Source organism: Carassius auratus, chromosome 12 (genome assembly GCF_003368295.1).
Source record: "Carassius auratus strain Wakin chromosome 12, ASM336829v1, whole genome shotgun sequence".
NCBI lineage: Eukaryota > Metazoa > Chordata > Actinopteri > Cypriniformes > Cyprinidae > Carassius > Carassius auratus.
In genome coordinates this window covers 20,540,747-20,565,853 of record NC_039254.1, presented here as the reverse complement: position 1 = coordinate 20,565,853, position 25,107 = coordinate 20,540,747, and the positions used below count along the sequence as shown (strand labels likewise).

The window sequence follows — 25,107 nt, the reverse complement described above, 5'->3', positions numbered from 1 at the left end:
CCTCACAGTATAAACTCTTCTCTGTGCTGTTCTTGGCTTTCTCCGATATCTGATCTCCATAGATAATTCATGCTTTGACCTCTCTGGCAGGGTTTGTGATGGTTGGGTGTGGTTTGTGCAGTCTGGGCAAGCCAGATGATGTCTGTGCATAGTGAAAAAATGTCCCACTTGTGATCGTGCATAGATAAAGACATTTTATATCACAATGTATATTATTGACATGATATACTGTTTTATAGTTCTCAAAGACCTAATAGATAAATAAACCTGAAGAAAGCCATGTCATTACCCCAGTGAGCAGCACTGTAAAAAAGAAGGAAATTGAAGATGCAATTAAATGTAAAATAAAACTCTTCTATGATTTAAAAAATTAAAGTTATTCACTCAAGAGCAGTGGGTGATTTTTGTTTTTTGTTTTTTTTGTTGTTGGATTAGAATTAAGAACATATGCCAACACAGCTTGGACAATTCTTATTTTGCACATAGAAAAAAAATTATATGAATTTGTACGATCCATATTTTCCTCAATCTGCTTATGATCCATTTTCATGCGTTTTTTATTTCCACAAATCACTTTGTGAGAATTCATACAAAATATCCTATTGTTTATTTTTATTTAATTTTTTGTTGCAAAGGTCCAATATTTTGACTTATTCATTTATATGTTCTCCAAATGTTTAAGCTGTTTAAATGAGTGCAGTGTTTATGTTCATGTCATGCAAACAACAAAAAAACAACAACACATGGATACATCATGAATACTTAGATCAGTTTTAGGCCAGTTAAACCAGATATAAATTGGTTACGTGCATTTGTGTTTGCCATGTAAGTGGACAGATTGGATATTCCCTGTCAATGTGAGTCATGTTCTTGCCAAAAATCAATGCTGGGAATGATGTCAACTTAGGTGAACGCTGACTGTGATCACCTGACTCTTTTCAACCCAGTGGAGTCATGCTTAAGTTTTATGTGTTTTGAGATTTTGAACAAGCAGAAGCATGTATTAATCATTTTGTCTGCGTCCATTGCAAACTACGTAATTCACATCCTTTCCGGTGTAAGCTTTTATTGGCTACATTTGGATGTTTCTCCAAGTGTATAGTATAAATGCAGATATCTGATATAAGTCAGTTTTAAAAGAAGATGAAAGCTGCTGGTTATCAAAAAATTACATACAATCAACAAATTGGGCATCAAAACCTTAAAGGGTTAGTTCACCCAGATAACAAATTTATGTAATTAATAACTTACCCTCATGTTGTTTCAAACCCGTAAGACCTCCATTTATCTTTAGAACACAGTTTAAGATATTTTAGATTTAGTCTGAGAGCTCTCAGTCCCTCCATTGAAGCTGTGTGTACGGTATACTGTCCATGTCCAGAAAGGTAAGAAAAACATCATCAAAGTAGTCCATGTGACATCAGAGGGTCGGTTAGAATTTTTTGAAGCATCGAAAATACATTTTGGTCCACAAATAGCAAAAACAGCGACTTTATTCAGCATTGTCTTCTCTTCCATTTCTGTTGTGAGAGAGAGTTCAAAACAAAGCTGATGATACTGCGCATGTGTGATTCAGCGTGAAGCAGACTGACACACAGAGCGTCTGAACCGAACTGGTTCTTTTGGTGATTGATTCTGAACTGATTCTGTGCTAGTGTTATGCGTGCGGGTAAATGGAAGGCTTGAATCAAGGGCAATCATCGCAAATGACGGCATTACGTCGAGCGCAAAAGAACAGCAGTTCGTGAACAGCAGTTCAGTCAGTGTACTGTTTGAGTGCATGCATTACTCCGGGATATTGATTTGTTTGAATTCAGAGGGAGTGTCAGCCACATTAAAAAAGTTAACAGCTTAAGTCATTTGTGGATTAATGCGTATTAGAGATGCGAACCGTTTAAAATGATTCAGTTCGATTTGGTGAACTGAATGATTCGTACGCGAACGGGATATCCAGACTGCTTTTTTTTTTTAACTCTCTCTCACAACAGACACGGAAGAGAAGACAATGCTGAATAAAGTCGTAGTTTTTGCTATTTTTGGACCAAAATGTATTTTCGATGCTTCAAAAAATTCTAACCGACCCTCTGATGTCACATGGACTACTTTGATGAAGTTTTTCTTACCTTTCTGGACATGGACAGTTTACCGTACACACAGCTTCAATGGAGGGACTGAGAGCTCTCAGAATAAAACTAAAATATCTTAAACTGTGTTCCAAAGATAAACTGAGGTTTTACGGGTTTGAAACAACATGAGGGTAAGTTATTAATTACATAAATTTGCTATCTGGGTGAACTAACCCTTTAATTGTAAATGTGGCTTAAAATGGCTGCTGGAACGCTTCAGTTCAGAAGGTGATCCTGTTGGAAGTTTAGAATTTCATGAGAACTCGTATCCAGTCATATATAGGGATCAGTGTGTGTGCTGGGTTTTTGTTGGTCGTTTGCTGCTGTTTGCATGTATGTAAAAAAGCCATTCACAATTTAGGAGGAAAACTAGTCACAATTCTAAAGAAACACATTATGGCGAAACAAATAACAAACAGAAAATTTTACTTTTCATCAACGGTGCATGCTGGGAAAAAGTAAGTTAACAGCTTTTGCAAAAACTGTCAGGTGTTTTAGTTAAGAAGATCAGGCTGGATGTGTGGAAGATCAGGAAGAAGATCAGGCAGGGTTGGAACTAGAGCATGGGTGTCAAACTCAGCTCCTGGAGAGCAGCTGTCCTGTAGAGTTTAGCTCCATTCCTAATTAAACACACCTGATCCAGTTAATCAAGGTCTTTATGAGTGCTAGAAACTTCCGGGCAGTTGTGTTGGAGCTAAACTCTGCAGGACAATGGCCCTCTATGATTCTATGTGTGTGTCACGTGTGTTCTACTAATTCATTTAATCACCATTCAGCAGGAGTGAGCGTTTTGTGGTAGGGTACAGTTGTAGAAACTCAAAAAATTATAAAAAGAATATGGTTCTGTACAGGTTTGTCAGTGAAAATCTGGGGGTTTTAATGCTTTATGCAGAGTAATACTCTACACTTCCCTTTCTAGGAAAAAGAGGGAAATATAAATTAAATGCATTTTTTATTTTTCTAACTGAAGAACCTTTTTTTTTTTTATCAAAGAAATCCAGGTAAATCCATATGGGTTCCCAGTTTGTTTTGCAGCTATATCTTCAGAATCTCTTACAGACTTATTCATGGTGTGTGCATTATTTGCACAGTGACCTGGTTATTGAGAGTTGTTTGTTTAGTTCAGACAATCTATGCAAACTTTGCTTGCTGAAGCTTTGTTGCCCCCTCGTCTGAACTCTCTGGTGATTTGTTCAGATCAGGTGCGCTGACATAGTCAAACCACCAAGGTTGAAAAATAAAATAAGGTGTGTCTAGTGCCTGCAGGTGGCTTTAAAGCACTCTTTACATATTGCATGTGCTTTGTTTTCCCAGTATTTGATGGACCAATGGAATACACCAAGGACGTTAACCTAGTTATATTCAGTCTTTTCTCTAGACCTGACCTATCACCCTATGAAGCTACTGCATAGCATAGCCCCTAACAGCAAAACATTCAAACGAGTCAAGCCATTGTAGCTAGTTTTAACACATTAAATTAGTTGAAAAAAAAAAAAAAAAGGCTTGGACACATTTTTTGAGCTAGCGTTGGCAGACTCTGAATTTATGATATAAAAGAGAAGTTCCACACACTGGATGGTTCTTTGGCGCGCTCTCTTGTTTTTCCTTATGTTCTTGTCAGTTGGATTTAGGGTTGCCCATTTGATCAGAATAAATCAAAATCACAAAATGGCTTACTATAGTAGCTCAATTATCAAATGGCAAAGGCTGTGTTTTAATTAATTAAATATGCATGGGCATAGAATGACATTCTTGCCTACTGCTACAGTACAAGTGGGCGTTTAAGGGCAGAGAGGTGTGTGATGAGAATGAGGCAGTAAAGTTGATTTGTTATAGGGTAATTCAGCATAGAGAGTGCTTGTTGGAATGCGTCTATGGTGCTGAGTAAGCTGAAAGAGAAAATGTACATTTTTTTCCAATTAGATTAAAAAGAGCCAGTGAATAATTCTATGCTCGTTTTGCATCGCCTTAATGTAGTTAACCTAAAAATGAACATTCTGTCATAATTTATGCATCCATTCATCCATTCAATAAAAAAAGAATAAATAGTCAGCTAAGTAATGGCCTTCATTATAAAAAGTGTTGGAAGATGATGGGATAAACAGCTTCTGGAATTATGTGGATTTTTTAGTGTGTGCGTGTATGATAAAATGATCTTGTGACTGTGGGATGATGTATACTTCCTTTTTCGTGGAGGCTGGAGTGTGCATCATCATATGTCGACTTCTGCAGTGTGTTTTCAGACAGTACAGTGGAGACAGGTAGCTATATAAAGAGCTGTGAGGTAAGTAAAACCTCAACATGAAGGTGACTTGGGTCTTCTATCCTCTGTTTAGCTTGCAGACTCAAATGATTTGTCAGTGTTTGCATCGTTAGCAGCACTCTAGGATTAAATTTCACAGTGTTACATTTTTTGTTTAGTGAGCTTTCCCCTTCTAATGAAAATGTTCTAAATGTATTTAGTATTTTAAAGTGATTTGAACAATATCAGACTGATCAACATGAACATCTAAAAGCAGACCTCGTTGAAAAAAATTGAACAAATCTTATCATGCTTTGCCTGTGTGCCTTGTCCATTCCTGCCCTGCCCAGTCTAGCTGCTGGTTGTGTTCCACATTTTTTTCTGAAGAAAAATATTAAATGTCATGGATGAATATTTACTAAGTTATCCACTATTTTGTAGAGGGGGGGGGGGGGGGGGGGTCAAAATGGCAGATTTCACCTGAGATTCAGAGCCAAATTACAGGAGGTTAAAAATGACTTAAGTTGGCAGCATCACAATGTTACTTTTACAAAGATTACTTGGTGTGTTTGTAAAATATGTTGACTTTAGAAATCTCTGTTGTGTTATGTGCCAGTGATGACCATTTAAATATGGGGAAACCGCACTTTAAAAAAAAAAAAAAAAATCTCAGAAGTTTTCATGTCTGTAACTCAAAGTATTTAAGATATCTTAACGCCCTTTTAGATAGTCTTAACAAACTTTAATTTGGGCAATCTTCATTTTTAAGGCCCTATGTGGTTTGATTCCTGAGGAATTCTAAATATTAAAGTTATATTATTAAATAATACTTGATCATCATATTATAATGCTTGACTGACTGATGTGAAGAGTGTACTTTTCAGATATAAAAAAAAAAAAACCTCTGCCATTTTACAAACGCTGAATTGGCTCTGAACAAGAGATTTGGCTCTGAATCTCAAGTGAAAATTGACATTTTGACCTCCTTCTACAAAATAGTGGATTACTTCATTAACTTATCCATGACACATAATATTTTGCCTTTCATCACTATACATGTCTGTCATTCCTCAGAAAAAAATATTATCAAAATCAAAAATTTGAGCAGTGGACCTCTGGTTTAGTTGACATGGAATGATCCTATAGGTTTTATTTCAGCTGGAAACTGTAGTTAATTTTTTTTGAGTATATTTCTTTAGAATGCATGAGGATACATATTTTAGTTAAGATATATATATATTCCTCATCACTTTCATTATTAGTATGATTTAGGCTAACTCATAGACTGTAAAAAAGGCTTACTTCACACCTGTAATAGAAGACAAACTGTTTGTGACAGCAAGATGAGCAGGATCAGATTGTGGTTATGTTGTCCATGCCTTTTTTGGTTAGCTTTGTGAAAAGCTAGTTTGTGTGAGAGTGGACTGTGCAGATTCTGTTATGCTGTTTATACCACAGTATGTATTTGTGCATGAATGCTTTACAATACACATGAGAGTGTCAAAGAAACATGGAGAAATGTGAAAACCGAGTGCGATGTGCTTCTAACAAGTCACGACAAGGAAGAACTTGTTTTTAGGGTGCAGTGTAAAGCAGAGATTAGTTAATTACAATTTCAGAGCAACCTCACAGTTAGCCACATTAATGTTAACAGATGTGTGTGGTTAGGCAATGTTGACTGTTTCAGCAACCATTACCATTTGCCTCACTGTTCATATTTCTGATATTTTATCAGTGAGTCACATCTGTCACACCCATATATGTCTGTCATTTTGTCTTAATTTGTCTTATTGTTGATCTTTATTCCTTTTTAGACAATATTTGATGTCTCAAGCTTGCATCCTTTTGCATCACCTCATGTGTCGTGTAAGCATAGGTGTGCCTGGGAGTTTGACTACAAACACATTGACTCGTTTAGCATAACATACAGTACAAATGCAAATAGTATTGGGAAGCATAAGTGTGACTTACAAGTAATTAGTTAAAGAAGGTACATAGACCATTGTTAGTTCTTTAATTGTTCAGTCCGTAGTCCAGTGGATTTTAATGCAGCTTCACTCTTTTCAGTGACTCGCCAGGATAAAAAAAATAACTTCCTGGAATTCTCATGACCGTATTCACGTGGTTCACATGGTCTTGGCACTTCTTTCTGGAATACAAAATACATTTTGTATACGTGTCACAGTTTCCAAAATATTATGCATCACAACTGCTTTCAACATTAATAATAACATGTTTTTAAGCACCAAATCAGAATATTAGAATGATTTCTCAAGGATTATGTGACACTGGATATTGGAGTAATGGCTGTAATGGATGTACTGTAGTGAGTGGCATCATCATTTTAGACTCTGTAGATACGGGCATGGTGCTTGAGGTGGACAGCTCTAATGTAGAGTTGTTGTTCCTCCAGATATGCATTCATAATATATAGACCATATACAGTTTTTTTAATTTTTTTATTCTTGCCTCCTAAAAACTTGTGATGACCGTAAACTTACGTTCCCAGAATTTTCTGGGTTGCATGTCAAAATTTGTTCGAATTTGATGTTTTTTCTTTGAAATAACTGTTTCTTCTCATTGTTTTCCTTATCTGTTTTGTTTATTAGGGTTGTATGTTACATATAATGTTGCTAAATTAATGGTTATTGTATATTTCAGTTTAATGAGTCTCAGCATGATGGTATTTAGTATCTGTGTGAATGACACTCTGCCCCTTCAATGTATCTTGTTATTTAAAGGCTGCTTGTGATGGGCTTTGTTTCGTCACGACTTTCTCATCACGCCTGCTTTTGGTTGCTACCAGTGTAATACAAAGGTACAAAACAGATTTCAGTACTTCAATATGTTGGTATATTAAAATTATATCAGTCAAATTACGGTATTAAACTTGGTATGAGGGTCAAAGACGAAAAAGTATTTAAGCATAAAAAAAGTGTAATACTGCTTTAAAGGTGCCATCTGTAATGTTTGGCAAAAAAAATCAAGTCATACTCCACATTCCATACCAGATGGGGGCAATATGCCTCAATAAAGTGAATTGGTCTACTCTAGAGTAACAAACGAGAAACGGCATAGTCTCTAATATGCTCCGCCCCTAACTTTCACAACAACCCTACAGCCATAGCCGAAGCCTAACTGTGCGTTCACACCGCCGGCGTCTAGAGCATCAAAAATCGCTCTGCTCACGACGCTGCAGAAAGATTTGTGAGCGCTCAGACGCTCTAACGTAGATCGAATGCTTATTTTGTATTTAAAGCGGCCGCAAAGCAAACAAGCTTGTTGATCTCGTGCAGACTAACCACAAGGAGTTATAACCTCATTAAATATTGTCGTGGACGAAATATTAGTATCCTTTACTTAAAATGAACAATCTCAGACACCTTGGTCCACGTATCACTTTTAATTAATTTTTTTATGTCCCTGTAGGCAAACAAGCAATAATCAACAGCAATAATCAACCTGTCCTATATTCTGCTTGAGAACTAATGTGCCAACTCTCAAGCATTCACCGTGAGACACACGCAATTGACTCTTTTCACACGCTTTCACGCCACACATCAATTTTTTCACGCACAGAAAAACCACGAAGCAAAGAGGACACGGAGACCAACAGACTAGACAGAGCAGGTTAGTTATGATACATAGGGCTGTGCAAAAAATCGAATGCGATTTTCATGCACCTCTCATCAGTAAAGACGCTCCTGTAATTAGAAGTATATCTCCAGCATGTGCGTTCAGATCAGGGTTTCCAGGTTTTCACAACAAATCCTGCCCAGTTGCTTCTTAAAACTAGTCCAAAACTAGCCCAATCGTGTTTATGGGAGGTTCCCCGATAAAAAATTGCTTCCCGGGGTTAAAATATAAATTTTTGGGAAGGGTTTCCCTGGTAAAATTAGCATTTTAGGGGCTAAATATCACGTTATTGGTATTGGGATTGCTTCAAACCCCGGACATGGAAAAACAACCGCAGACTTGGCAACACTGGTTCAGGTGGAGCGGCAGTTACGGCACAGAGCCTTAGTCAACCGACAACTAACACAAAATCGCTTTCAAAATCGACAAAGAATCGCCTGTGATTTTAACATCGGTTTTGTGTAGATTGTCAGTGAATTACGGCTCTGTGTAGTAAATGCCAACCAGTGTTGCCAAGTCTGTGGTGGTTGTTTTTCATGTCCGCTGGTCACAGCGACCCCAATACAAATAACGTGATATTTAGCCCCTAAAATGCGAATTATACCAAGGCAACCCTGCTAAAAAACCTATATTTTAACCCCGGGAAGCAATGTTTTATCGGGGAACCTTCTGGAAGCGAGATTGGGCTAGTTTTGAGAAGCAACTGGGCAGGATTTGTTGTGAAAACCTGGCAATCCTGATCTGAACACACGTGCTGGAGATATACTCCTAATTACAGGGGCGTCTTTACTGATGAGATGTACATGAGTAAAGACATGCACAGCCCTATATAATAAAATGGGTAATGTTAAATTATAGCTAACTAATTATCAAACGCAGCTACGGTTAGCCATCGCTAACATTAGCACGTTTATCAAACAGCCTTCAATACATGTTATAACTTCTAGAAAAACAAATACACAAACATATAAAACAAACTTCTAGCGAAATACTAACAGCATCTAACTTGCAAGTTCGGAGTCGAACCTCATTTCTTTCAGGTCCATCAGTTGTCTCCAGCGATTAAAAGCAGTGCCGATGTTTACTCTGGTATTCTTATCGGATTTGATTTGTGATTCCGAGCGCGGTTGTTTCCCTGTAGCGGGTGTTGGTCTCTTGCCAAGGGCTTCAGCTATCCTTCCGCTCTCTTCCCTGAACTGAAAGTAGTGGGCTGTACTTTCCACATGATTGACATCAGGTTCAAGTACACACCCACAAGCCCTGCGAGTTATTCGTGTATTGCAGGTTGGCTGGTGGTTATGTTGCCCGCATACCGCCTCCCATGACCGAAACTGGTATTACGACACCTGTCGGGCCGGGGCTAGTAATGCTAATGCTAATTAAGGTTGATATCTCTGCAGCACTATAACTTGACATTTTTTTAATGACATCATCGCCCTTATTTCTTCTCATTCTTTTGATGCGTGTAGGTCATGTTATGAATATTTTTTACCTCAATTTCTGCATATGGCACCTTTAAACTGTTGTAGTCCCCCCCCCCCCCAAAATGCAAAAAGTTTTCTGTTTTATTAAATTGCAATTTTTTTTTTTGTTTTTCTGAGCAAAAAATAAATATCATACATTTTCCCCTGATTTACAGAAGACACCCAGTAAAATGTCATTCAGTGTAACAATCTTGTAAGGCATATTTAACACAAAAATCTATTTATGACATATTAAAAGACTAATTACTTTCACCCCAAATACTAATGAATTGTAATTTTACATGTTTAACGTTAGCCACTATCCTAGGTTTTGCCCATTTTTCAGTAAGAATTTTGTACTACTTTAGAAAACTAATTTAGTATGCTCCATTATTCATTTAGATATTTTAATATGTACACGTCAGAATAAGCATGTTGTTTGAATTTTTGCATAAGTATTGTGTTACACTGAATGACAATGTAACATTATTTCAACCAAATTTTGATTTTTTTTCTCCAAAAATGTATTTAAAACCTTAAAAGTAGACATTTTACTTAAATTTAATGTGCTTTCTATGGACACAAAATCACTTTTGTACATTTTTCTTGGTGCGGACATCTTAACGCCCATGAACCTAAAACAGTGTTACCGTATTTTTTAAGGGTTTAGTTCTGGCAAACACAGCTGCCAATATTTTTTTACCGTATATTTTACAGAATATTTTTTATTTTTTTTTACAGTGTAGGCTAGAATCTGTGATTACTAAAGATAGGATTCACACCGGTGCGGAGACTAACTACCGCACATTCTCCTCATAACATTAGATTCATCAGAGCTGGAGCCATGTCAGAGTACACCCCAGGCAAGGAAGATATTTCCTCAAGTAACTGCAATTCCATGTTTTCAAACAGATGGTGACAAAGAGGCAGAACTTACGGACTGCAGCTTTAAAGAACATAGGTGTAAAACTGTTTATTATTAATCGGTTAATAATCTTTTCTTTTTTAAATAAGAGTGCAACAGGTAAAGGCTATTTCTGATCGCAAATTCATTAGTATTGGAATTTTTTGTTTGTAAGTCACAGATAAATTTTTTTCTGTGAAAAACAAAGAGCAAATGGGGAAAAAAAAAAATATTTTATGTCAAGGGAAATAGGGCAATTTTATCTTTTGTGTTTGCTTACAAAAATAAAGTCATCACTAGGGATCTTCATTTTGGTTATTTTTCCTAACTGACAACCGACACTCGTTAACCGATTATTTACCATTAATCAACAAGATTATTTAAATTCAATACTAAATTAGAATTGAATTAATTTTTATTCTGATGGTTACGACTTACATCTTAGGAAAATAAATAATTCAGTACCTCAAATTCAAACATTCAATTTTGAGCTTGATTAGTTTGATTTATTTTGAGTATAAATAATGTGAACCTCTTGAGCTAGTTTAGAACATGCAACCTCAAATATGGGAAAGACTACTGACTTGACAGTTGTCCAGAAGACAATCATCAACACCCTCCACAAGGAGGGTAAGCCACAGAAGGTCATTGCTGAAATGGCTGGCTGTTCATAGAGTGCTGTATCAAAATATATTCATAGAAAGTTGACTGGAAGGAAGAAGTGTGGTAGGAAAAGGTGATGGAGATGCTGGTTTCATTTTGAAGCAGGACTTTAGCACCTGCCCACAGTGCCAAAACCACTTCTGACTTGTTTGCTTACCTTGATATTACTGTGCTTGATTGGCCAGGAAACTCACCTGACCTGAACCTCAAAGAGAATCTATGGGTAAATCTAATCTATTGTCAAATTTAATTGCTTTAATTTAAGTTTTAGTTACCATGGTATGTCCCGAAGATCTTTGTTATACCATATGGATTTATTAGAAGCTTAGCGAAAAACAAACAATAATCTTCATAATCGGAAGAGGGTTGTGCAGCACAAAAAATGTTGATGAACTGAAACACATTTGTAAGGATAAAAAAAGGCTAGGATGCTTTAAGTTACTAAACTCCGTGGCTCACTTAGTTCTTTGGTTATTTGTGTGCTGTTAGTTTAGTAAGAATGTGTCAAATCAAAAAATCAAAATTGGTTTACAGACTTTTCATTGCAGCAAATACTTCAGAGGCTTGAACCCAACATGTTTCCAGTACTGATGGATCTCAGTTAGTCACAGGGCATTTTGCTCTGTCTTGCTCGTGAATAGATACTTTGTATCCACCAACTCTTGGCAATAAGGCATTATCTCCACTATCTCCACTTGGTCATACTTTATTCCTCCAGAGAACGAATTAACACGGACAGAGGTTTTGAACATTTGTAATGTAATGATTGTGTAATGCTTTGTACCCCTGCATATCAGATTACTCTTCATCCAAGCTCACACATGGCTTTCACCTCTCTGATCTTAATCTGAGTATTTTCTAGAAGGTTGGAACTGTTAAATTTTTGTTAAAAATATCAATACAATTTTTTTAAGTCCTTGAATATCATTTGGATCGAGGTCTGCATTTAATGATTTTATTGAGATCCTCATGTCAGTCCCTTCAAACAAGGTGAAGTCTGAAGACAAGGTATAAGGTGATTCTCAATTCTGGTCCATGAGCCCCACTGCTCTACACATTTTCTGATTAAGATCAGAACACTTGTTAGAAGAAAAACTCCATGAACTAAACCGGGGATGTGTTTCTTAAAGCATTGTTAGCCTAGTATGGTCACAAGTTTCATCGTTGACAACATAGTTTAACGATTGCTGTTGCCTGAAACCATAGTTCAAATTAACATTCACAAAAATATTTTTGCCATAGCATTTCCAAAATTAGATGTTTTGCAGAATGCTGTTGTTGTTGTTGTCCATACACCGTACTAGTAATAGTAGTCTGTACTCTGATTACCATGCTCTGATTGAAAGTCTTCTGAAGGCAAAAAAAGCTATTTGTGAGGTCCATATTTAATTGTTTTCTTGCCGAAAAATGCCCTGTCAAATTATAAGATGAAACCTAATTTGCCCTCATTTGCATCATCACTTTAGAACGTCTTAACTTCAGTAGAGCAGAGTGTACGTGTAAAATAATAATAAAGGGCCCATCAGTTGTTCGTGTGATATTACATGTGCATACCCTGCATATCCATGCACTGCACCACTGGCTTTTGCATACAACAGGGATGCCCAATCCTGTTCCTAGAGATGTACTAACCTGTAGAGTTCTGTTCCAACCCTGATCGAACACATCTGTCTGTAATCCTCAAGTGCTTCTAAAGTTCTTAAATGACTGGTTTGGTTATGATCAGTGTTGGAGCTGAACTTTACAAGAAGGTAGATCTCCAGAAACAGGATTGGCTATATCTGGTGTACAACATGCAAGCAAGTTGCTTGGTTCATATTTCATCCTCTATTTCCTATTTTTTTTTGCAGTTCTGTCCTCACATCCATGGTGGAGAACCTATCTGATGGAAAGGAAGGCTGTCAAACAGCTCAACATGGTCTCCAGGCTGCCCAAGTTTGCTTCCTGTCCCTCAGGCACCACCATGACTGCCCCTCCCCAAGGATCTGCCCTCCCGGTTTCCTCCTCAGAGTCTAAAGGTGGACCTCTAGTCAGGCACAATAATTTATCCCGTCTACAATCCCTAAATAGGAGAAAGGGTGAAGAGGACATTGGAAATAAAGTTCAACACTCTGACAGCTTGGATGAGGAGAAGAGTATTACACCAGTGATTGTGACTAAAAAGCCTTCCACTGCAGTTGCAGTAAAATGTAAAAGTGCAGTCCCTACTTCACAAAGTAGTTGCCCCAGGAGCATACCCCAGCCTAGCAAAACTTTTCCCCGCATGATTACTCCAAAACGCCTCTCAACAGGGAAACCCTTGTATAATGATATGGCTTCTCAGAATGGAGTGAGTGTTGGTAATGGGCGATGTGGCTCCACAGGGCCCGGTGTTGGTCATGTATCCCAACAAAGAACCCTGCAGAGCAAACTATCCCTGTCCAACGACAGCATCAACTCTGACTCTAAAGACAACATAGTGCGCTCTCAGAGTTTCACCAATTCCAAGAGGGTAACATGTCCCACCAACCCACCTATTACCCGTTCCTTCTCCTTTAACAAAGCTACAGAGCTTGCTAAAGAAAATCCAAGACCATTGGCACAGTCTCCAGTAGCTAAATCAGCCCTCATACAGCCAAATACAGTATTATCCGAAGAGAAAGTCAATAAATATGGAATTCAAAAGCCTACCGTTACCACTAGCAGTCATCTTTTGCAGACAACCACAATAAAGAAATCCCTTTTACCCAGCTTTGCAGGTAACAAACCTTCTGCGCTCAGTTATAAACTTACACGTCCAACACAAACCAAACATCCCCGCCCTGTTCTCCTTGGAGTTGTCCAAAAAGATGCAGAATTGAGTAAAAATGTCCAAGACACTACAAAGATAGCAGAAACCAGTTCAGAACCAAGTAGCAACATTGAAAGTATTGAAATTTCCCCAAATGAGACTTATTTTGACGCAAAGGAGGCTGAGGGGAGTCTGGGCCCCTCTTTGGAGGATATGTCGCTATCATCGTCCTCCTCTGTGGAGCACAATGACACTAGTGAAGAGTACATGGATGACTTTGATAATCTCGGGAATGGAGGTGAGACCCTGCTGCTGCCTGTCCTCAGTGAGGGGTTAGACCACTTCGGAACATGTGAAGATGACAACGCTCTAATTAGCATGTGCAATGAGGAATCCATGAGGAATGAGGTGACCAGCCTGAACACCTTCTTATCCGAAACTGTTGACTGGGCAGGGATGGGCCTCGCAGGTGTGACTGAGAATCAATCTATTTCCATTACACCTCATGGCAACTTTTCTTGTTGCTGTGTCTGACATTTTGAATGTTCAAACCCTAGTTAGCTGACCTACTGTCTGCAGCCTACATTGGTTGCTACCTTCATAATGTGATACTGTACGTGCCCCCAAAGAAAAATACTTTAATGTTCATAAATGCCATAATTGAATTGTTCTCAAATATATTCTTAAGAACTTTTTTTGTTCTTAAAAATGAAATTACAGGCTTAATTTGGTTGACGGTTCTTGCTGAAGACTCACTGAATAACTAATGGAAAACACCTCAAAGACTTTTTGTGCTGCCTGCAGATTACTGTAATCCTGTAAATTATAATAATCCTAATAAGTGCACAACTATTTCAGTTATGCCCGGCTTGATGGGAGTTTAGCATGTCAGGGTTTACTAATGACAGGTTGACGTTACATTAACTCGTTGACACAAGCCAGTGTGATTTCAGCTTGAATAGCTTAAAATATACAGCAATATAGTGTTGAAAGGTGAAGTGTTTCATATTTCAAAGTTAAAATAGATTTTCTTATCTCAGTGTGTACTTGACATATATACAGTGTATATTTTTATTGGTACTTCTCAGCATTGCATGTAATGCTGTATCGCATTTCCACAAAGGACATATTTGATGCTACTTTAGATTTTTGCCAAAACAGGGTACCTTAGAATGCAGCATATTGATGTAATATTGTCACTACAATTACTTAAAAAAGCATCTTTATTACCCTTTCTTACTCAGTATATTGTCTTTCTTTTAGATGGCAAAGATGACTTTGAGCATGAGACGTTGTCTCCTGTAGGTGATTTTCCTCATGGATCGTCTTTGGACCTGTCACCCTCAGACAGCTCTGGAGGGACGTACATGTGGGACGAGGAGGGAATGGAGGCACTGGGAGGCTCTGAACACCCCTGTGGAAGCTTTGACTCTGATCTCAACAGCATGGTGAGTCCAACGACTTTGACTGACAACAACACAAACATTTTTTTTCTAAACCGTTTCATAAAGAGTGGATTATTGTTATCTTGCTTGCACAACTCCTTAAGCAGCCCCACTTAGTGTTCTTTGGCCCTGTGGTGAAGAATTCCTCCTCTAGACAACTCTCTACAGTCTTGTTTGCAAGCTACTGAAATGTACTGTCAAAGCTTTTCTGGATCGGTGTTCTTTATGATTGGCATATAAAATCTCAGTTATTATGATGTTGACAGCACTTCTGATTCTTTGTTTCGTTAAAGTAAGTTTGTCTTGTGTTCATAGCCTAGAGACAGGCTTGTTAAGGCTTTCAGGTTGAGTTATTAAATGTGCGTCTGTGATTATGCATCATAATACTGAGAGTACTCAAAATTGGCTCCTGATGATATTCATTTGTCTTTCCCCTGGAAGCAGATGATCAGATTGTCAGCTTCATTGCAGTCAGTAAACAGTGAGGTGAAATCAAAGTCAGATGAGGGAATGACTCTGCATTTATGCTTACAGCATTAGTCTTTATCCTCCTTTATAGCAATTATAGCTTGGTAATTGCCTCTCCCTATAATGATATTTATCTTTCAGTATTTAATCCATATTCCAAATCATTTAATTAGTGTAACTATGTCTGTTTTGTAAACATGACACTTATTAGATGAGATGAACAACATTTGCATAATCCTATCACTAATTTTCATGATTTAGTTTTATTATAGTAAATCGTTTCGCTAACTAATATTTAATCGTTTTTATATTTAGCTCTGAAGACTGCCACTTACAGTAAGTGACTGGTCTGAAAGAGACATTTTGTGGATGTTTGATGCCACAGTTTAATGACATGAAGGCCTACTTTTAGGCTTAATTTAGATTGCAAATGCCTTTTCTGCACATTGTGTGTGACATTACATAAAGATCATGTACTAATGGTGAAAAAATATTATGTAGTTATTCTGATTTTGCCATAGACTAAAATGCTATTCAGATTTTTTTTATTGCTTTTATTCAGATGTAATCATAAATGAATGTACATGACTAATGCAATGTAACTAATGTAATGAGTTATTTTTGAGCATGTAAGATAATTCTTTATACAAATTTATTTGTATATTGAATTTTAATCGACCATTTAACTATTTTATGTTGTGTTAATTATTAATATATCTAATAATAATAATGTTTTATAATACTATGGTATAGTTACTAGTATATTGTGATTGGACAAAATAATGTGAACCCCTTGTAAATAGGGCAAATTTCTCTATTAAGGGTTTTTACCACCATTTGCCCTTAACACAGATTCCAACCTTGTTAGAATATATTCATACAACTTCTGAGTAGTCTCCCTTTCAATGTTGAATTCCTTTGAATCAGAAGTGGGAATTGGCTTCTTTACAAAACTTCCTGGTACTCCAGCTGTCCAGGATCTATAACCTTGACCACCATCGTTTTGCATTTTAAGAAATTTTAGTAAAGTTTTGCGGAGATCTCTGTGGTCATATTTTACAGAAACATGGTCTTCAAGATGAATATTGATTGATGTTTGCTGTCACTTTTGCTGTAGTGGTTTCATTTGTTGTTGTTGCAGCTTTGCATTATTTTTTTCACAGATTTGTGATAACTTTAATAGAAATAACCAAGATATCACGTTGATATCAGACCCTTTGCTTCAACACTTGAAATTTAGCATAGGTGCATTCCATTTCTCTGGATCATCTTTGACATTTTTGTAGACTTTCACTGGAGTCCACCTATGGTAAATTCAGCCAGTTAGACATGATTTGAAAAGGTACACACCCATATAAGGTCTAACAGCTGAAAATACATATCAAAGCAAAAACCAAGCCATCAGATCTAGGAAAGCCTAAGAAAACATTTCTGCTTCATTTAAGGTTCCATTCTTAATAAACAACCAGGACTCCTCCTTGAGATGGTTGTTTGGCCAAAGTGAACAATCGCTGCAAAGCTATTTTGGTAAGAGAGATGACCAAAAACCTGAGAGCATTTGTGGAGATGGAAAAAGACTTACAGAAGGTCTACCATCATTGCAACACTTTGCCGTTCTGGGCTTTGAGGAAGAGTGACCACACATGTGAAAACACATGAAGGTCCACTTGTCCAGTTTGGCAAAAATAAATAAAAACAAAAACAAACACCTCAAAGACTCAAAATGATCTGGTCTGATGAACCTCAAATTAATTTCTGAAGGAAACCAGCTGAACACAATAGCTCAAGTAGTGCCTTCCAGGACCACAGGGGGGCAGCAGATACTCACAAATATTCGCTCTAAAGAAAGAGTCGTCCATTTAAAAAAAATAAATATATTTTACAAAATATCCTACAGGAATAGTTCATTTACTCACCCTTGTGATGTTCCAAAACCATATGGCTTACTTTTTTCCTGTGAAACACAAGATATTTTGCATAGAATTAAATGGGCAATGGGGAATGCTGATGAATGTGTCATAAAGGAGCTCTTATGACTCATGCACAATTTTTTAAGTCTTAAGAATTTATACAGTATAGCTTTGTTGGAGAAATAGACCCAAATTCAGTTTCTTATTCACTTGTTCTCCTCTGCCACAGGAGTCAAATATTTGTTTGCATTGTGCCTGGTTTGATGTGTCATTGATGCTGAAACTTGTTGTAAGGCATGAAGGTGAATAAAAGGAGACAGAACTTTTTTTCCCCTGACACTACAGCCACTGTGCATCTGTGCAATTGTGTATTACAGATAAATGGGTTGTCACCTCTTTCACTTCACCACTCTGCCAGGTGGTTTCATCAGATGTGTGATCAAAAACTGGCAAATTTATGACAGTACAATGCTGTGGCCACTGTGAAGGTGTAAATTAGGATGAAAAATCCCAAGATGTTGTGTAAGTAGCTGAGGTTTGGAAAATGTGTGTAGACTTTCCAATCCAAAAATAATAATGTATTTACCATAGTTAAATTCATATATATATATATATATATATAACAAATCTGATGTATTAAGTTGTAGACTTAATTATGAATCTAAAAACACATATTGACTTCAGGACGATGGCAATGGAAGTGCTAAAATGCTAACTCGTTTCCAGGTTTTGGCGTACAAAAATATGCCATTCCTGAAGCACTCCATAAGCAAAGCATGTGAGCTAACAGAAAAGTTACCAAATATGCCATTTCAATTGGTCAAACTTGAATTAATTAACAAATACAGTAAATATAGCACGTACACAATGTGACTTGTCAAATGTTAAACCAAGCTACAGAAATGACTCCGGATGTAACCAAGGGAAAGAAATCTGAGCGATGATGTTCTGTTCCCTCTCTCTGCCGGAACGTCTGTCACACTCCGATATCAGCGCTCCTCGTCTGATTGGATTTAAAGGTCAGAGAGTCAGAAAGGATGATTTCCTCCCCACTGCTTATGTATATTTCCACAGACAGTTCAGCTGACCCAGTGTGCTGTGTCTTCACCTGCTCACTGACCTGGGTTATGCTGAGTGCAGGATGTTAAAGTCATGCAAGTTTGTTTCAAAGTGAGTAGCCAAACCAGCTAAAATTATTGGAAGCTATTTGATCGCATTCTTATAAATGTTGACAAGAATTTATAGAGGATATATTTTTATACATAAGTATATATAGTCTTTATATTCTGGGAAAATCAAAATAACCGTGAGCAAACCTGATCTCCTCAAACCTAAAAAAAAAGTACAATAACTGCTCTGATGTGGCAGTGCTCCACCAGAGGGCAGTGTGTTTCCAACATGGGTGAAGTGAAGTGAAGTGAAGTGACATTCAGCCAAGTATGGTGACCCATACTCAGAATTCGTGCTCTGCATTTAACCCATCCGAAATGCACACACACAGAGCAGTGAACACACACACACACACACTGTGAGCACACACCTGGAGCAGTGGGCAGCCATTTATGCTGTGGCGCCCGGGGAGCAGTTGGGGGTTCGATGCCTTGCTCAAGGGCACCTAAGTCGTGGTACTGAAGGTGGAGAGAGAGCTGTTCATGCACTAACCCCACCCACAATTCTGTCTAGCCCGAGACTAGAACTCACAACCCTTCGATTGGGAGTCCAACCCTCTAACCATTAGGCCACGACCCCCTGGGGAATTGCTACAAAATTTTTGAAGCAAGAGGGAAGTTCTTTCTCTCTTTCTTTTACTTTCTTATTCTCTCTTTTGGTCCCTTCTCACTTTCGCTCTCATCATATGGGCTTTCAACGCTACTTTCTCAAAATTGTCTATTCGTTTGGGCTTTTTAGAAGTTTAATGCATCTCCCTAGTTCTCTAGGACCGTCTGTTGTTGTTGTTGATGCCTGCCAAGCGTCACTTGAGGGCCCACACTATGGCACTGAATCCATTAAGATAACACGTTTTTCTCTCTTTTTTTAAATTCTTTCCTGAAGGGCAAAACCTAATCTATTACCATTTCCAAAATACACTGCAAGTTTTCTACAGCATTTGATTGTGATTATAAACACCAGTACTAAAGGTGGAAGTTTACATAAGTATATACGTTTAAGGGTACAATAGGGTTAAAAGCACACCTTAAGGAAAACAGCTTTTGTGTAGTGCATGTTTGCAGACAATTTTAGTGAATAATGATGTAGTAAACACATTTTGTGAGAAAATACATCTTAAGATTCTCAATTTGAAAAAGCTCTATTTGTTTTGTTTAAAAATAATTTCTATGTATGAGATGGCGAGGGGAGCCATTATCCTACACTCGGGGAAAAAGGCTCATCAGCATGGGTACCATAGTATTAATACAAATAATGTAGCTTGCATAATATTTATTGCATAATATCTCACTTTTTTTTTAAAGTAATTCAGAAAGTTTTTTTTTTTTTACCATGTTTGTATATTTTGATAAATAGAAAATATATTTAACTTATTTTATCCTTAAAATGTGTTCAGAAAAATGCAATAAAAAAGATTCTGAGAGCTTCTTAAAATGCTTGAATGTGATCTCATAAGTTAATGTGGCTTTACAGAACCAATAATTTATATTATATTTGATTTGATATAATATTAACTGTAATTGTTTAATTTCTAAATGATTCATAATGATTAGACCTACTTTATGCACTTTTAACATTTGAAATTATTCAATCAATTCTTTTGTTTAGGGCCGGGCTTTTTGTTCCATTGTGAAGTTTTTCTGGCTTGTTTATTAGCTAGTAAAATGAGGTCAACTTTAAGTTGCTTTGGTTGAGCTGCTTTTACGCAGTAAGATGAGGCTTAAAGAATACCAGCCTCTGGAACAGTGCTAGATTATCAATATTTACAGGGCATTAGGGACCTGACAGAGCTGCAAATGGCACTGTGCACAGCGCAGTAGCTTCACAAGTTCAGATAAGCAAATATTTGAGTAGCTATCCTTGTACAGTAAATACAGCAAACAGGGAGGATGTGCCATACTTTATGACAATAATGCAAAGATAATTATTTTTTTCGTTAATGGAATACTTTATTATATTATTGTGGCATTATATTATGCCACAATTCATAGCTCATAAATCATTCTCATGTCATTCCAAACCATATTTTGAATGGTAATTTTCAGAGCCTGACAGCCTTAGTCCCAGTTTGCATTTATTTTATGGAAAAGAGAAGCGTGAATGACCTCCGTGACTTCTCTCTTTGTGTTGCATGGAAGAAGAACATGCAATGCCATAGGCGATATAGGCAGCTGCCTAGGGCATCACAACAGGGTGCTGCCCCAGCACAGAGCTGTCAGGGTGTGCACTGAACTAGCTTATTTTCACTCATTTTCATAGGATTTCTCCAAACCTGCTGTTTTTCACATTGTGCCCACATCTATCATCATCACCCCCCCCCCCAAAAAAATAAATAAATAAAATAAATACAAATAAATTGTCACTGTAATCACAGATTGAAATACCACCCCATGGGACAAAAGGAACACACGCATGCACACACAAAGCAGAATTACATTGGTTGTTACAAAACCGTTTTTTGAAACATTCAGGGTGGTAAAGGACCTTACTCACCCTGTCTTTGTAATAATAACTTGCTGATGTACATTATTTCTTATTTAAATTTGTTTGAGATGTAGACTACTTAATACTTTTAATGTGCTTTTTTGGTTCTTTTTGAAGCATGAAGTGTTAGTACCTATTATAGTAATTGCATGGACAAGACCAAAAAGTACAATTCTTCAAAATGAAGAAATAAAAAGCTACATTTTTTCAGATGATCTAATGCTTTAATAGGGACTTTTTGTTTTGTATATCAGTCCCTTTTAATTGTAGACCAATAGACCTTGTCACAAGGATGACTCTATTTAGTTGAGGTTCTGTCCTTCATTAATTTTCTTACTGTTTGTCTGCTGCTGCTGTTGCTGCTGCTGCAAAAAGGCCTGTAGTAATCTGTCAGCTGTTTAATATTTTCATTTTTTTTTCACACCAGTGTCAGGAAATCCAACAATGAAGGTTTAGATGTGATACTCATGTAAACCTTAACTGTCCCATAAGGGCCTTTTGTGAGTCTTGCCTTGGAGTGACATCCAGCAGTTGACTAAAGGAATGATGCCAGTAAGTTGTTTTCCGTGTTCCTAAAATCATGTTGGTATTACAAGTCTACCACATTGCACCGGCTCAGTTAGAAACAGTCTTCTAAAACAAAGCTTTCATCTTCAGTTGCAGTTAATTAATTACTATACAAACATTTTAAAACTGAAAGACAATTTTACATTTCTTGATACTAATGTAGATTCCACAGAAAATATTCCTTTCAAGTATTTTAAGAAAGGCTTGAATTGTTACAAATAAAATGGAAAGGATTTTCTAAAAAGATAAATTAATGTCAGGGAAATGAATGTAAAAAAAAAAAAAAAAATTCGAATTAAATGAACATGCTGAAAAAGGTAATAAAATGTAAAATAAAATGTTGAGTTTAAACCATACAGTATCTCATATCTTGCTTGTTGGTGAGACATATAAATATATAATTTATTATCAAAAAGTTATTCCTAAAAAGCACGCTTCTTTGGTGTAAGCAGCGAACAAGGTAATTGTATGAATGATTGAATAGAGCCGGTCACATCTGGGGCATGTCTGAAAGGCTGTTGCTCCTTTGTGTAAGGGCTTGCAAGCTCTATGAGAAATGGCCTTTTGTTGTCTTAATGAAGAAAAGTACCAAGAAATAGCAAATTACTGTCTGATGGGAGAGAAAGACCATACATGGAACAGACAGTAAAGCTCATTCAGCAGTGCTTTCTGTGTCTTTGGGAAAAGAGGCTACTCTGAGAGCAAGAGAAAAGAGAGACTGCAAATAATGATATTTTCCAGATACATTGTTATTTAGTTTTGACTGTCAAGGTCAGATTTTCTTTTCTTGCATCTGTTCTTATTGATAAGTTAGGCAAGCACTTGCTTGACCTTGTTTTAAACTTTATCTGCCTCTCTCACTTAATATTTTCATGCATAGATCATAAAACCTTAGCTCAGTCAGTAGCCTGTGATAAATACATTTTTGGTAGTTATGATGTGTAGTCTATAAATAATTATTCTATAAAGAATATACATTGGTGCATGGCACCTTTATCATCTCTTCTCGTCAGTGCTGTTTTTCGAGGCTATCAAATTGTATGACCTGCTTCATAATGCTTAGCAATATCACATGAGTAGGAGGTGTGCATGCAGGTGTGATATTGCATTAAGCGAATTCACCACAAATTAAAGCATATTTATACTTTCTGAATTGCTCCCTATCTCCTATATCATGGGTTCCTGAACAATTATTATTTTTTATTTTTTTTTTGTAGTTGAACCCATTTTCACATTTAATATTTGGTATCACTTTAATTTATGGTGTCCTTGTTACACATGTACTCATTATTATAATAACAAAACATTATGCATAATTACATTCAAGTAACCCTAAACCAAACCCTAATCTCAACCCTAACCATATAGTCAGTCCAAAAATATGTCATCATGAGGAAAAAAAACATATATAAGTCACACTGGACTATAAGTCGCATTTATTTAGAACCAAAAACCAAGAGAAAACATTACCGTCTACAGCCGCGAGAGGGCACTCTGTGCTGTTCAGTGTAGGCTACAGGAGCAGTGACCAGCATAGAGTGCCCTCTCGCAGCTGTAGACGGTAATGTTTTCTCTTGGTTCATTTCTCTCAGTTCATGTCAAATTAATTTTGATAAGTCGCACCTGACTATAAATTGCAGGACTAGCCAAACCATGAAATGAAGTGAAATTTATATTCTGGAAAATACGGTAATCTGTTAACTCTTTATTTATTTATTTATTTTATTTATTTATTTTTTATTTAAAGTATAAGTGACATGTTCTAAAATATATAAAGATTGTTTTATGTATTGTGATTGTTTTATGATAAACATTTCATCTCATGAGAAACGTCTTCACTCTGAAACATGCAGCAGTCTTTTTAGAATTTGTAGGCTTGAGGCTAGCAGTAGCAAGCTAGAATCAAAAGCATAAGATCCCACCCTCCCTGCAAATCACTCTCCTCCAAAACACATGAACATGTACAGGCAGACTAGAGGCTAACCAGTGACACGATGAGAGATGGCATAGGTGGATGGTTGAATGGAACGCTACTGGATTAGCTCATGTCTCATTCACCAGTGAGAAAACATTACAGTACAAAGCGCATTATATTACAACAATAACACCTTCTGTTATTGCTCTGTCTGCAATAGTGTAATGGAATGACATATCATGTCTATGGTCTGAGGTATGTGAATACATAGGTTAACAGGCAGGTAGAACAGCCTATTGTAGCACACAGACACCCAGATTTTTCACATACGGCCTGACATAAGATGCAAGAATACAAGATTTAAGTTTGGTATACTCTGACAATCAGAAGGGGTAAACACCACACTCGTTGTTTTACTCTCATACTTTAAAAAGTAAATAAATTACATTTAAATAAAAACTTTAAAAAATTAGGGGCATCCATGCTTTAACATAAAAGAGGCAAGCAACATCAAGGTCTAAACCAAAGATGGAACCAAGTGGAGGCATATAAAGAGAAAATAACTCTCATATATATTATATCATCAGAGAACATAACTTTGGACCACTCAGCAACAGTCCAGTCCTTTTTGAAGCGAGACGCTTCTGACACTGTCTGTTGAACAAGAGTGGTTTGACACAAGGAATGCGACAGCTAAAACCCATGTCTTGTATATGTCTGTGCGTAGTGGTTCTTGAAGCAATGACTCCAACTGCAGTCCACTCTTTGTGAATCTCCCCCACATTTTTGAATGGGTTTTGTTTCACAATCCTATCCAGGGTGCGGTTATCCCTACTGCTTGTGCACTTTTTTCTACCACATCTTTTCCTTCCCTTCGCCACTCTATTAATGTGCTTGAACACAGAGCTCTGCGAACATCCAGCCTCTTTTGCAATGACCTTTTGTAGTTTGCCCTCCTTGTGCAAGATGTCAAAGGTCATCTTATGGACAACTGTCAAGTCCACAGTCTTCCCCATGATTGTATAGCATACAGAACTAGACTGAGAGACCATTAAAATGCTTTGCAGGTGTTTTTTGAGTTAATTAGCTGATTAAAGGGGGGGGGGGGGGTGAAATGCTCGTTTTCACTCAATATCCTGTTAATCTTGAGTACATATAGAGTAGTACTGCATCCTTCATAAATCCAAAAAGTCTTTAGTTTTATTATATTCATAAGAGAAAGATAGTCTGTACCGATTTTTCCCGGAAAAACACGACCGACTGGAGGCGTGATGTGTGGGCGGAGCTAAAGAATCACGAGCGCGAATAGGCTTTTGCGTTGAGAGGATGTGGAAGCTGTGACATTAC

At 37.1% G+C, this 25,107-nt stretch overlaps 1 protein-coding gene across 3 annotated transcripts in view; it reads left to right on the top strand.

The window, feature by feature from the left end:
• ccser2b (coiled-coil serine-rich protein 2b) overlaps positions 1-25,107 on the top strand; it is a 55,427-nt gene that overhangs the window by 1,792 nt on the left and 28,528 nt on the right. For 2 of the 3 annotated variants that reach the window (XM_026277523.1, XM_026277525.1), the window contains exons 2-3: positions 12,885-14,273; positions 15,068-15,252. In XM_026277523.1, the coding sequence (XP_026133308.1) occupies positions 12,920-14,273; positions 15,068-15,252 (1,539 nt within the window). In that variant the 5' untranslated portion in view covers positions 12,885-12,919. The remainder of the gene's footprint in view (positions 1-12,884; positions 14,274-15,067; positions 15,253-25,107) is intronic. The other variant, XM_026277524.1, reaches the window with a different exon arrangement.